General features: G+C 37.2%; 2 protein-coding genes across 2 annotated transcripts; both read right to left on the bottom strand.

Annotated features, from left to right (window-relative positions):
- Positions 1 to 519, bottom strand: LOC138901850 (uncharacterized). Its single transcript, XM_070189646.1, has one exon. It carries the CDS (start codon positions 517 to 519, stop codon positions 1 to 3), a length of 519 nt encoding a protein of 172 aa, XP_070045747.1.
- Positions 520 to 11,304: 10,785 nt separating this feature from the next.
- On the bottom strand, positions 11,305 to 12,255 carry LOC104088121 (ethylene-responsive transcription factor ERF025-like). Its single transcript, XM_009592749.4, has one exon. The coding sequence runs from the start codon at positions 12,127 to 12,129 to the stop codon at positions 11,569 to 11,571; it is 561 nt and encodes a 186-aa protein (XP_009591044.1). The 5' UTR covers positions 12,130 to 12,255; the 3' UTR covers positions 11,305 to 11,568.
- Positions 12,256 to 14,882: the final 2,627 nt, after the last annotated feature.

The raw sequence follows: 14,882 nt of genomic DNA, 5'->3' as shown, positions 1-14,882 counted from the left end.
CTACGCCTGATCTTCACCAGAACCCGCCTCATCACCAGAGTCATCGGGGTCTTCTCCATCCTCAGAGCCCTCATAGCCTTCTTCACCCTCGGGTTCAGCCAGCTTCTTAGCCTCGACCTCGAGCATTTTTGCCTCTTCGATCTCGGCTGACAAGTCGAAACCTCGGGCATAGATCTCCTCGAGGGTCTCCCTTCGAGACAACCGCTTCACGTGCTCAACAGTGACTTTCAGACGGGCCTCGGCTGCCTTAATATCATGCCTATACTGGGCCACCATCTCTTCAGTGTCGGCCCTGGTTATCTCCGACTCGGACCTTGCTATTTTAAGCTCATTGGAAAGGGAATTTTGTTTAGCAATAGTCGAGCTTAGTTGAGCTTGGAGGTCCTCATTTTGTCGAGACCGTGCATCTGCTTTCTCTTTCTCCACTCGGAGTTGGACCTCTACTGATGTCAGTTGCTTTTGGGCAATCTCCTTCTCCAAAGCTAGTCGGTCCATTTTTTCCTTCCAGACATCGGCCATGGCCTTAGACCTCGTTCATTTCAGCCCAGAGATGGTCGATCCGGTTAACCTTCTGCTAGACCTGCGAGGTTTGATCGTTAGTCACCATGGCTTAGTCGTCATCGCTAAATTCAAAAATATTTACCTGTTCCAATGGGTTAGTATACTCCTTCTGAGCTGCATCCAACTCGGCCCGGAGACTCTTGACAACTTCTTCGTGTTACTCACTGAGAAGCTAATACGTTTCCCTCTTCTCAGCGAGATCCCTGGACTCAGCCTCGAGCTGATTAACCTCAGCCCGGTATCGGAGAAAACTTTCGTGATGGAGTACCGAGGCCTGCAAAAAGATAAAAGAGAGAAGATGTGAGAAATATCAAAAAACTAAGTTAGAAGATGGAAGAACACAATGATGCCTTACCCGGTTCAACGCCTGTTGCGCTTCGTTGAACAAGCACGGCACATCCATCTCATTCATTTTTGCCTGGTCTTCTTCGGTTACCAGGCATCGGATGTAGCTCGCCACTCCAACGGGGGCAGAAAAAACTCGGGAATCCTCCGGGACGATGATGATTATTGACCTCTTACGGCCGGGATCCATGCTCGTTGTGAGGAACTGGTTGATTAATTTTGGGCTCGAGTTCAGCCCGCCAACCTCTGAAGATGGGTCTTTCCTCGGCACATCTAAGTCTCCCAACCCGGAGAAGTCTTCCAGAGCGGTCGAATCTACACCTTCACAAAAAGAACGAAGGGGATTATCCGCTCTATGGTCCCCTTCGTTGGATCGCTCCTTCACCGCTCGGGCTTCGTCAAACATGGATTCGATGAATGAAGGCGACCCTAGAATATTTATGACAATGGGCGTACCGAAGCCGACGTCTCGAGAGGTTTCATCCCTCATCTCTACATCGGTTTCCCGAACCTGTGGGGGATCAGCCCCCGTTGTTTCCCCTTCGGCAGTCACTCGCTCTTCGGGGGAGGTCAGCTCACAGGACACAAAAATATCACCTTCCTCGGGCTCGTCCCTGAGCTGGAAAAGCAAGTCCGAGTCGGGTGCTCGGGAGCTAGAACTCTCATTTGGCTTACGTGTCAACCTTTTTCTTGGCTTCTTCTTCTCTGAGCTAGGGGAACTCAGAGCCTTCCTTTTCTTCTTCTCTCCTGCTACGGCCCTGAGCTGTCCCGAAATGGAGGGATCAACGGACAGGTCCTCGTCCCCTACTAAAGGCCTAAGATCAATGGTCTTAGGTAAGCTTGCGAAAAGAAAAGAGAGGGAATGAGAATATGGTGCTGAAAAAGGGGGTCTAATGTTACTTATTTGGGAAAGAGATCTTACTGTGAGAACGAGCCTCCCAACGGCCCTTCGAAAGTTCGCGCCATGTGTGTTCAGAATAAGGCATCTGCGAACAAATGTCCTCGATCCACTCCTTGAGCCGAGGAATGGCGTTTGAGACTCGAGCAACAACTGCACCACCGCAAATACTAGTGAGGAAAAAGGAGATGAATGTAAAATCAACATTTAAAGGAAAGTTATGCTTACGTGATATATTTCACTTCTGGGGGAATGGCCTAAACTCGGCAGGGATCAAGTTTGCGGTCCTCACCTGGACAAAGTGTCCCTGCCAGCCCCGATCCCGGTTCTCATTGATGCTTGAGAATGGGGCTTTTCTAGCCCGGCATATGAGCTTTATCAGTCCCCCACGGAAGATTCAGGGACTTTACAGACAGAGTAGATGATCGATGGTGAACCAACAAGAGTCAATCTTGTTCACGAAGTATCGAAGGAGTATTACGATCCTCCAGACCGACGGGTGGATCTGACCGAAGCATACTTCATACCTCTTACAAAAGTCCAGAATAACCGGGTCCATCGGGCCCAGTGTGACGGGATAAGTGTATACACTCATATACCCTTCCACATGAGTAGTAATGGCATCCTTGGGCCCGGGGATTACTATGTCCTTATCCTCCCAGTCACAGTACTTTCGAACCGCAGTAAGGACCTCTTCGGTGATGAAGCATATGTACCTAGATACCGCCTCACACCGGCCCTGCACCAACGAGGGGTTTTCGACCTTAAAATCATCCGCGATCGAGCACCTCCGGGGCGAACATTTTTAAGGGAGGTTCGGGAGCTGGTTCATCGATAGTCGCGCCCGTTCTCTCGAGGACGACCACATCGGGAGTGGTCTCCTCGACTTCGGCGGTTGGCTGTGAAGAAGAGGAAGTAACTTTTTGGGGAACAATTTTGGAAGTTTTAGCCATTGATATCTAGAAAAAGTTTTAAAAAAATAAAGAAAGGTTGGGAGATGAAAGGTAAAAGCTTTACTGAGAAAGTCAAGTGCGCTGGTTTGAATAGAAATTAGGTAGAAGCTTGCAATTTACTGAGGAATCTCGAAGAACGGAGGTAAAATATTAGAGTATGAAGAAGGGCAGTGATATCTTAAAGACTTGAAAATAGAAGCTTGATCAAAAGGTAAAAAGTGAACGAATGAAGGGAGTATTTATAGAGGCTTCGCGTCGTTTCATATCTAGGGATGACCCGCCAATGGCTGACAATCATTTAAAGTCATAATGATGCGACTGACGAGACTTTTCGGATTCTTTGTCATTTTTGTCACGGCGTATTGAAGAAGGAATCGAAGTGCACATATTATTTCTCGTCGTTTCCGTAAAATTACTCTCCAAGAAACAAGGGGACTATTTGTGTATAGATGAAACCGAGCCCATGGGACACTTCCGTTTTCGATGAAGTAAACGGAAGAAGAGACATGAGTGTAAGGGACCGAAATCGAGGCAAGGAGCCCCTCGAGCCGGGGTCCGAGCAAAACGTCTGCCCTCAGGAGTATCGAGGCCACGACCCCAGGATCGGTTTGAATCCCAAAAATCTCGGAGGGCATTACTAGATAATCGAGCATGACCAACAAAAAGCCGTGATATACCTGACCAGCCGGATGTCACGGCATGAATCTCGACACGTATCGGCAGGAAACCAATGATTAGTTAAACGGGAGATTTTTACCTTTTATGAAATTGCACTTAGGGTAAGACTCCCCTACTATATAAAGGGGGTCTGATTATTCATTAGATACATTATAACACGCATATCAAGACAATATATTCTTATTTTCTCTGTTATTCAAAGTTCTTATTTTTGTTCATCAATTCATCAATAACGTGAGCCAGGGATCGAAGGCAGGCATTTCATTAAGCTGTTACTAAATCCGGGATCACTCTTGTTGATTGGTTTGACAATTTATTATGTCCCTTATCTGTTTAATCTAACGCAGTTTATCATTTATATTGAATTAACACACGTATCCTTAAAACAATTTATAAATTTAATTGTTATCTATTTTTTAGGGTAAACATTTGTCTAAATTCGGTTCTAACTTATAATGCTACTACTGTTCTACTACGTTTTATTTTTTCACCTTCGTATGTATATGTCTACTATATTAATGATCCTTCAAATCAGGTATTGAGGAAGGGTCACCTTTTATCACGGTTAGTTGATTTATAAATATGTCTTTTTCAATAATAATAATAATTAAAAAAAAAATAACAATAATAATTATAATATCATTTACACAAAACGGCCTAACATAAAGAGGAATTGATGTTTTATGTCAAGATCAAGGGCGAGATTCAGAGTAAGACAATCTGAGTATGATAGTGGCACGAATGCCACCCAAACAATCGAAATCCAAACGACATCCAAATAATGTCATATAAAATAGATAATCTAAAATTAAATTACTTTTAAATATAAATTATGATATTCTTTTATAAAACGGACTATTAAGGAATAAATAGTGTCATATAAAAAAGAACAAAGGAATATTGAGTCGTCCCTTACTATAAAGCTACATGAGAACGTTAAAACTTGATTTTAATCTGTTTTAATGATGTTTCGTTAATTTTTACGTCTCTTTGGAAATTAGAAGCGTGAATTTTTAAAAAATAAAAGCATGAATTAACGGTCATGAATAGCTATCATTTTCCTATTCTAAATTTACTTTATTTACTTTCTTTTTCTATCTATATCTGGATCTTGTTTGCTTACCCATTTCTTCTACCAGGCATGTCACAAAAGTATCATATCTTTCTCGACCTTTTGGCTAAGATCAAGTGTCTCAAAAGTATCTAGTATATTCATTCAATATAACTTAAATATACAGCTTTTCTAGCTATAGTGCATAATGTATATATAGTCCTTCCCCAGAGTTTTGGTTCAACGGCGAAGATTGTACATATATTGTGAAATATGTGGTAGCTGGTAGCTAAGTGCATATCACGAGTTCGAAGTTTAAAACAGCAGAAAAAGTTTAATCCTAAAAATATCAGTATCTCACATATTACAAAACAAATGATTCATGAATTTCACTAGTACAAAAAAGTTCTGTAACAATTTTGACCTTACATGCATGTTTCACATTGTCAAAGTTGTTTCAAGTCAAAGAGTTTATAGCCCTCTTTCACATTAGTTTTTTTTTTGGTTCCGCTATGATGTCTGATACTCGCATTGGGTCTGACTAAGTAGGCGTTTGAACATAAGAATTGTAAAATTCGAAAAAATGGTGAAAAAAATTTTCAAGTGAAAATGGTATTTGAAGTTTAGAGTTGTGTTTGGACATAAATTTCAGTTTGGGTTGTTTTTGAAATTTTGTGAATGATTTGAGTGAAAATTTTAAAAAACAGTTTTTTGCAGTTTTTCAAATTTTCGAAAATTTCCAAAATGCATCTTCAAGAGAAAATTGGAAATTTTATAAACAAACGTTGATTTCGAAAAAAAACGAATTTTTTTTGGAAAAATTTTCAACCAAGTGTTATGTCCAAACGGGCTCTAAATCCGGATTCGCGCCGGACGCTACTTAACAAATGAGACTCCATATATACCTAGAGCTCAAATTTGAGACTTCAGGTTAAAGATAAAGGAATATTTACCACTCCACCACAATCCTTGTTGATATCTTTCACATTAGTTTGATCAAGTCACGTTTAACCTGATCTCGTTCTAAAAATTTGATTTTTGAAGTAAGAGTTTCTTCACACACTGACGCAAGTGTTACTCACTGCCCTCAATTTTTCATTGACATTTTGTTTGTTCAGCATTCTTTAACAATTAGTCGATCACTTTTTTGAAATTTTGGGCTTGTAAATGGTTTTAGTTAATAGTTGTTGAATATATTGTTCTCTGTGTTCCATTTTTAAGTGGCAAAAGTACAATGGTAAAATTACTTAGTATGTGCTTTGACAAAATTTGGTTGAAGTTGAACCAATTAAAAGAACTTGACATCGATATTAAAAAGAGTATTTCAAATGGATTTCGATGCTAATGCAGAAAATAGAATTTTTAAAATTTTGCAAAAAACTTACATATTTAAAAATTATATAAATAATTCTAATATAGGTCAAAATAGTTAATAAATTGAAAAAATTAAAAAATACTTAAAATATTGTGATCAAAGAAAAACTTCTTTAGCTTTTCAGATAATAATATTCTCCATACACCTTCAAACAAAATATGTAACTCAACACTATAGGGTGGGCATCGGTCGGTTTGGTTCGGTTGTGAATGTTATCGGTTCGACATATCGGTTATCGGTTTATAAATATGCTAAATCGATAACCAAACTGATAACCGAACCGATAAAATATCGGTTATCGGGTATCGGTTTGTCGGTTATCGATCCTTATCGGTTCGGTTATCGATTTACCCGATAAGAATAAAAAATATCCAAAAATTTCATGTTTTTATTATAGAAATCGTGATCATACTTTTAAGAGAAAGGAACTGAATATTTGCTCATAAGAAAAGATGGATTAAATTTCAACTTTAAAAAAGAACACTTTCTTTGCATTTGAAAATCCCAATGAATGATATCAATTTTTAAAGTTATAAGTTAACAGGAGTAAGGAATAAGACATTCAACAATCTAATCTTATTAACTATCTCAATGTGGGCAGGCATAACTAATAGGAAAATAATAAATTCCTAATATTGTAAATACTAAAGAATCAGTGCAACAAAAGAAACAAATAGAAAAACTAAAAATTAAGATAGAAAAGTTTAAAATTTACTTTAAGGATTAAAGTAAGAGTAACTGCCGAGAGAATTGAGAGAATGAAACCATAAGGTGACTTTATATATTTAGTGGGTAAAATTATAATTTTGTTAAAACTTATTGAGCTATCAGTTAAACTGTTAATAAAATTGGGTAAATCGAGACTCGAACTGATAATCCAATAGTCAAATAATATTAAACTGTTATCGATCTATTTATCCAATAACTCGATATCATAACCCAATAGCATTTTATCGATTCGGACTATCGGTTATACCCGATATATTTCGAGCCATAAATACTATAACAAGATGTGTATCATAAAAACACAACGATCTAAAATAAAGATAAATTGATGTCTGATCATATCAAGATCAAGAGCAAGGAGGATTTAGGCAGGGAGGATTCAGAATCAAACATATAAAGTTTAAAATGTAAAGCCGCCAATAAACATAGGAGTATGGCATTTCTGAGTATTTTATAATTTATAAGTGGCACGAACAGCCGTCCAAACAATCGAGTCCAAACGAAATCTAATATATGTAAATAGAACAAGAGACAAAATAACCTTTTGAAATTGACTGGTTAGCCAACTCCCACACTTGCTAAATTATTGACAACTGAAAGAAGCTAAGGGCCAATTTTCCAATGGTTTGCCCACGGAAACGTGTGCACCATGTGCTGGCTTATTATTTTCAGGCCTTAGGTCCAACATCTTTTTTGGTCCCTCTGCTACTCACTTTCCTATTTTTCTTCTAATGTCCATTTCATTGACTTATTAGCCGTACGGAAATTGGTAGAGTTCCTTTCATTATCTATATATACTTTGTTGACTGGAGTATTATTTTTAAACATCATGTTATATGACTCAATAGTATATATTCATAGTATACATATATATAATAACGTGTTACACATATATCTTAAATCAAACACTTAAAACTCTTATATAATGAAATTTTACATAATATAGATAATTTAAATAATGATCACTCTTAAAATAAGTGGATGTGTCCGTTGTCCAAATTAAACTAAAATAAGTTTAAGTGAAATAAGCAAAGGCAAACTTATGTGAAAAAATGTAAAATCCTTTGCTAGATACTTTCTGTTTTAAAAACGAATAGAACTAATACCTTCATTTATAAGATGTAAACATTTTGTTAATAGTACTTGATATATATATATATATATATATATATATATATATATATATATAAATAATCAAGTAAATTATGATCATTTATTCATATGGGAAAGGATAGTGCCGTAAATGAAAGAAAAAGAGGGACGTACTTTTTGATAGTTTGAAGTGTACCAATAAAATTGGTTAACTAGGCTACACATTGATCCGTATATATAGCTATGTCTCCTTCTCTTCTAGGCGTCTAGTTATGTGTTTGCGATAGCAGAAACAACATTTCCCGAAGGTGGATCTGAGATTTAAATTCTATGGGTTCAACTTTTAAGGTTTTTAATATTAAATTTATTGTATTTTTAAAGTTATGGGTTCAAACCTACTATTTATTACAATTTTAATAATTTCTACACATAAATTTATGTTCTCCATCGAAAATACTAGGTTCATAAGAACCCGGTGGCCAAACCCTACCTCCGCCCTTGCATTCCCGCATCAGAACCATGAATGAATCTTTGATTAAGGAGGCCGCCTTCAAATGACTTCACTCCATTTTTAATAAATAAATAAATAAATTCACCTCCTTCAGCCTTACTTTAGAAAATGAAGTCAATACTTAGACATTACCAAACGTCTTTAAGAGTTACTTCTAATACAATATAAATTAAGAAGAATACTACATAAGAAATATATTACTTTCAAGATCGTCTGCCACATGCTCTCATAATATTTGTTCTGGACTATAAACGTAATAACTGATAGGAAAAATAGATCTGGATTTATCAAAATTCCATTCCAAACTGTGTAAATTAAGTAGGCGTTTGGACATAAAAATTATAATTTTTGAAAAAAAATAGTTTTTGGAGTTAGGTTGAAAAATAATATTTGGAATTTGAAATTATATTTGGACATGTATTTCACTTGAAAGAATATTGCGGTTTGTGAGTGGGAAATTTTTTTTTTTTTTGAAAAAGTGATCTTTTGTAAAACACGCATTTTTCAAAACAAATCCAAAAACTTACAAAAATTTCATGGACAAACACATTTTTTAAAATACCTATGAGCAAATGGGTGGATGATAACAATTCTGTTTGATACTACTAAAGTGAGATGCCCTTAATGTATTTATCAAGACTTGTACTCTCTCTCTCAATCAATCAATTAGCTACAAGAGTTTTGCCCATATATCATAAAACTTCCAACCGTCATATTTACTCTATTTAATTAAACCATTCTATACACTGTATGAACATTCTGTAACAGCTACCAATAATATCATTATCATGGCTCAAACTGGGGGTCTTGACCAACGCTTGCTCATCATTCAATAACTCAATAGGGGCTCGAGGTAATTAATCTAACTGGTTCACTATCTAATATTTTTACTTTGTCGATGGGTTCGATAAATGTAACTGTTGTTTTGAGTGCCTTCCTAAATTACTAAATAACTTGGTTATTTACCTTACTTCTTAAGCGTAATGAAATAAGTATTAAAATAAGAACAACAATTTTTACGTAGAAAATTATCCGGCTCAAAGGTGAAAAAATCACGACCTATCACGTAGGATTTTAACTTCAACTTCACTAGAATAAAATGAGGCAAATATACTGATTACAAGACTTGTAAACCAGTACCCACACACTTCTCCTACTTCTACTTCCTAAATGAATTACAAGTTACTCTAACTTGCACACTTAGACAAATACTTCAACTAACATATTTTGAATGACATCTTGATTACAACTCAATCTCCTAATACACATGAACTAACAGACTCAAGAAGAACATTGACTTTCAGTACATACTAATGATCAACTTGAGTGTGGAACTGGAAATGTTGTATGTCGTTCTTCAGTTGATGTGCAAAAGGATAGGAAAGTATTTAACTTCCCAGTACTCTGAGATCTTTGGGAGTCCTACACTCAGTCAACCTCTCGTTTAGCAGTAATCCTGAAGTTCTAAGGACTCCACGAATTTTGTAACTCTTGTATATCAACTATGTATGCAGATATTCTTGGGCAATAGTACTTATCGCATCAAGAGTCCTTTCCAGCAATATCGGACTATAGTTACTTTGTGTAAAAGCTACTACGTTGTAAGAACCTTCAACAGCTACTTTGAGAACCTGATTCTTAGCACACGTTCACTGGACACACTTATTAATCATCAAAACCTCAATTTTAAACAGTAGCGTAGACATTGGAGCACGTTGCGATTTTAGTTCTATAGATTTCTACCATTTTGTGACTCTCCATTTTGGAGCAGTCTTGCACATGATGACAAAGCTGATAATTTGATATCACCAATTTCGAATAAATGGGACAGGCTAAGTGTCTTCCTTAGATTTTGTATTAGAGGTAGGCCAAAGTATCTCGCCTATAACATAACTAGGAAATGGAAACTTGATTACAGAAGAAAGAACAATATTATGGTCAAATCCACCTCTTCATAATGATGGTTGCTCATATACTATAACATGAATTAATTAATCAAAGATATGAACCATAATACTACCTAGTCAAATATGTGTGTCATTTCTAAGTCTAACGGACTTCTTCTTTAGTTTATACAGTAATTAGTTTTTAATTGAACCAACATTCATCACGATGTACATTGAATCCGAGACTTTGTCCCTACCAAATCGCTGCAACCATTCATCATGGGTGAATCACTTTAAGAAGAAATTAAACTCGTTATATTAGAAGCCTTATCTCTTTCATTTGTCTTGTTTAGTGCTCGCTTTGAAGCCTGATTAATCCGGATTCATAACGAAAAGACCTATTATGGGAGTAAAGCTCACTCTACCAAAGACAATTCTACTTTCGTGGTAGAAGAGTAACGTTGTTCAAGCTCGATTTAGCAAAAAGGAAAATAATCGAGTGCATCTAAAAAAGAACAAAAGAAAGAGACACACACTAAACACTATGACAACGTGCAACACATGATTATCCCAGGAATTTTTCTGACCAATTGGTCAATTCCTAGGTATCAAATAGTAATAGAGTAATACGTCTGATTATGTCGAAACTATTTTCCATCTTGAACAAACCAAAGGGAGACAAAAAGCCTTTTAATTGAACCTCTAAATTTAGAATCATCCTTCCTGATATTTATATAATCTTGTTTCAGGTCTTAACTTTCTGGGTTCTAGTCCTATTCCCAACTATTGTTCGTTGATTAGAATTAAAAGGTCACCTCGATGCACAAAGCGTGTAGGGTCCGGGAGGGGCTGCCCCTACACCAAGGGGTGTGATATTGACAACCTACCTTAATGCAAGCATTAGTGTTGCTTCTACGGCTCGAATGTGTTGACCTATACGTCACAATAAGTCTCAAACACCAAGTTCATTATCATGCACTTCAAGAAGAGCCTTTACAGAGAGCTGTAAGCTTCGGCAATCTGACTGTAGATATTAATTAGTAGTAATACATAGGGCAGCCTTCATTCCTTCAACACAAGCCCTGTCTTTATATCTGGTTCTCATAATCAGGGTAAACAATAGGCTTGTTATCTCCTAAATGTAAGAGAAAATATACAATAAAACCAGCTTCTGCAAAAGGTGAAAGCTGGAAAATAAAAAAGTGAAAACAAGAAGTAAAGACCAGACTCAACGGCAACTAGTTGCATTATTTCACTCCAGCAGGCTCTATCCGAATTATATTAGGAATACAAGAAAATGAGAGTGAGACAAGTTCTGGTCTCACCTACAATTTGAGTCCATGACACAACCACACCTATATAATTTTAGTGGTCACACTATTCAACTGATGTACAATTGTACATGGGACCTGACATACCAAGAGGGTGCCTTGATTATTGATGCTTTTTTGTTTTTTGAACTAATGCATGTTACATGTTTGATTATTGATAATTAAGGGTAACTCCAGAGAGTATATGATGCATCAGAATATTCAGGCGACTCTTCACAAGATGTCGTCTTCATCCTAGGTGGGCTCACAAGCATTGCCTCTGCCATGTCAACCAACAATCTTGGCATACCAAACACTTCCTCTTCATCAAAAAACTCTTGCCCCACTGCTCCTTCATCTCCAACTTCAGGTTGGCACTCTGTTTGATGCCGCGCTTCTTCGCTTTCCAGTTGTGGCGCTCTAACAGCAGCAGCATTTGCAGCTGCCCTGCGTATGTCTGCTGCTGTTAGAGAATTCGGCATAGTATATGAACACATTGAGTCCGGGAAGTTCAACGGGGTATCAGGGCCTTTTAATGCCAAAGCTGCAACATCATAAGCTGCAGCTGCCATCTCTGGTGTTGGATACGTGCCTAGCCATATTCTCGTAGTTTTCCGCGGTTCACGTATTTCTGATACCCATTTGCCATTCCTCCTACGAATTCCTCTATAAACAGAATGCCTCCCCTGTTCTGACCTGTTTGATATAGCAGTACTATTAGTAGGACAATGATTGCTCCACATTTTAGGATGTGTTTGATGAAATCTGCACAAAGGAAAAGGGTTGGTTGTTATTGTGGGTAAAGTCAAAATTAGGACTAGCCATGCATTGAAAATAGGTTGAGGAGGTCTTTGGGTATTACTACTAGTTTGGGAATTGGGCTATAAAAAGAGGAAGAGTTCAGTAGGCGAAACGTGGGGAATTCGCGGATCCTTCCTATAGGCATACGTGGTTATAACACATTAGGGGCACTTATTAATGTAGTTTAATCTTGACATGTTGCTCTTGTGCCCACACGTAATTGGGGAAAGCTATAACTTAGCTGTTAAATGCTCAGTTTGTAGTCCAATCAAAGTACTAGCCTGTGTGATAGCATCAGTAAAGTGAAATTGTTTTTTAAATTGTAGGTTGAAATTTAATGTTTTTTGGTTATCTTACTATAATTAGAAATTTACATATGGGATTAACAGACACAGATTTAGTAATTCTTTTGTTGATTTATGTCAGACCGTGATGTATATGTAACCAATTGAATATTGGTCTCATTATTGAACTTGTCTTGGTTATAACAAAAAGAAAGTAGAGATTAGTGGTAGTATCTCTTAGCTCGGTCCATTTATAATTTTATATGTTTCGCCCTTTTATAATGGGAACCAAACCATATCACTATAAAGTTGGAATGGATCTTTTTCCGTGACAATATAGTAATGAAAATTTTACTCAAACTATTATGTCTTATATATTATAAACTAAAATAATTTCAAGATATTATTACTTATAGTTACATTTTCTATTTTATAGCAAAATAGATATTTATTTTATACTCTAACATTGAGGCATAAAATACGCCAGTTATGTTCTCTCTACCAACAAGATTCTCAATCCTCTCTTCTCCCTCAAATTTCTCTCCCTTGTCCATCAAGGCAACCGTCGTAGCAGCCATTTTTGGTGGCGATGGTGGATTTTCTGAAGAGAAGAGAATATATATGAAGCGAAGAGGGAGTAGGCGAACAGATATGGTCATGGCTACATATTGAGCTTTTGGAAATCAGAAGCAGAGTCGTCGGAGAAGATTTGAGGGCCGAATTTTTGTTCATCTCCATTTTTAGTTTTAATACAATGTATAGCGTATTTTGCTTGGCCGAAAAACGCCATCTCCGGCGAACTTTCTTCTCTTCTTTGCTATTGAGTCACATACAATGATACAAATATATTGTATTCTGTACAAATATACTCAAATACATTATATTTTTGTATAAATACATTATATTTTCGCATGTATTGAAGTATTCGGAAGGTATGTGTTTTTTTAATACAACTGATATCACTGTTTTTGTGATTTTTTGTTGTTTGAATACTGTATAGGGTGAAATATGATATGACACGTGGTCGTCTAAAGGGAAGACACGTGGAACCCAAGATGGGGATGGCCGAAGACCGAACGCAGTCATTCCGCTTGTCACTGAAAAGGATAACGTTCATAAAGGTGTGTTAAATGCTCTGCGTCCGGTAGCATTTAATAGGGAATATTCTGTAGCATTAAGAGCGACGGTCCGTTATAGAGAATTTGGCATTTATGTTCACTGTTACATCTTCGTCAATGACCCTCATAATTGACATTAAAGGAGGACACGATCCTAGGACCTCCTTCCCTAGACATAGCTATAAATAGTAAGGTCAGTTATCATTGTAAGGGGGATAAATTTTCTCGCTAAACTTATACTACATTCAATACAAATCTTAATACAATCTTACTTTCTTGCTTTTTGATCGCATCATTGCTATGCTCGAAAACTCTATTCCCGGAACTGTCGTTTATGTTGTTTCATTTATATTTCAAGGCTCAGTATTGTATATTTCTTCAATCATTGTATTATTTCATGATCAAATTAGTTCACTTGTCTAGAAACCACATATAAATTCAACTGTACCGTTTTATGGGTAAATAATTTGGCGCCCACCGTGGGGCCTAGACAGTCGTGCAATTAAATTGATCCTTGTCTTTTTTACTTACGCGATTTGATTATTTTGTCTTAGAAAAAATCATTAAAAATGGCAGATAACACTGTTAACAACATGCACAACCTTGAAATTCGAGGTGATCAGTCTTATTTCGAGGATTCAATCAGTGACACCCGTAATGAGTAGAAAGACGCCACGCCGGTACATGACACGCAGTACCCTCGACAGGTCTGGGATACAACTCCCGATGATGCTGATGAGGAGCATGTCGTGGATGAGGTGAGGGTCCTGCAAGAGCAACATGCAATCATTCTAGGACATCTCACGTGGCAGGATCAGGTTATGATAGAACTGAAGCAGGCACTATCGGGGGCATCAAATAATACAAATAGACGAGATTCAATTCCTCCCGGTGTTCCTACAAACCAAACGACGCAAAGAGTCGACAACAACACTCCCAGGGGCGAAGTTGGCTCCGGCGGGGCCGAGGGGAGTAGATCCGGTCTTAACAACGAGAACGCCCCTTTCAAAAATGAACTTTTATGGTTTATGAGGGAAGCAAATGCCCATATGGATCAAATCCCGGGTGCACCACCAATATTAAAAGGCCCGGACTCGAAGAAGTATACTCAATTATCGTATAAGCCGAGTGCGGCACTAGAACTAATCCAAAAGTGGTTCAAAATGCCTGAAGTGCCAAAGTATGACGAGATTTCAGACCCACATGAGCATATTACCACCTACACAACGGTGATAAAAGGAAATGATTTAACTCCTCACGAAATTGAATCTGTGTTGCTAAAGAAATTTAGAG

The sequence above is a fragment of the Nicotiana tomentosiformis genome, chromosome 11 (genome assembly GCF_000390325.3).
Source record: "Nicotiana tomentosiformis chromosome 11, ASM39032v3, whole genome shotgun sequence".
Lineage (NCBI taxonomy): Eukaryota > Viridiplantae > Streptophyta > Magnoliopsida > Solanales > Solanaceae > Nicotiana > Nicotiana tomentosiformis.
The sequence above is the reverse complement of the archived record's forward strand: the minus strand, read 5'-3'. Positions and strand labels throughout refer to the sequence as shown.

What these genes read in the sequence shown, in the direction of transcription:
- LOC138901850 (XM_070189646.1), bottom strand. Translation starts at nt 519, where the DNA reads ATGGCCGATGTCTGGAAGGAAAAAATGGACCGACTAGCTTTGGAGAAG.
- LOC104088121 (XM_009592749.4), bottom strand. Translation starts at nt 12,129, where the DNA reads ATGTGGAGCAATCATTGTCCTACTAATAGTACTGCTATATCAAACAGG.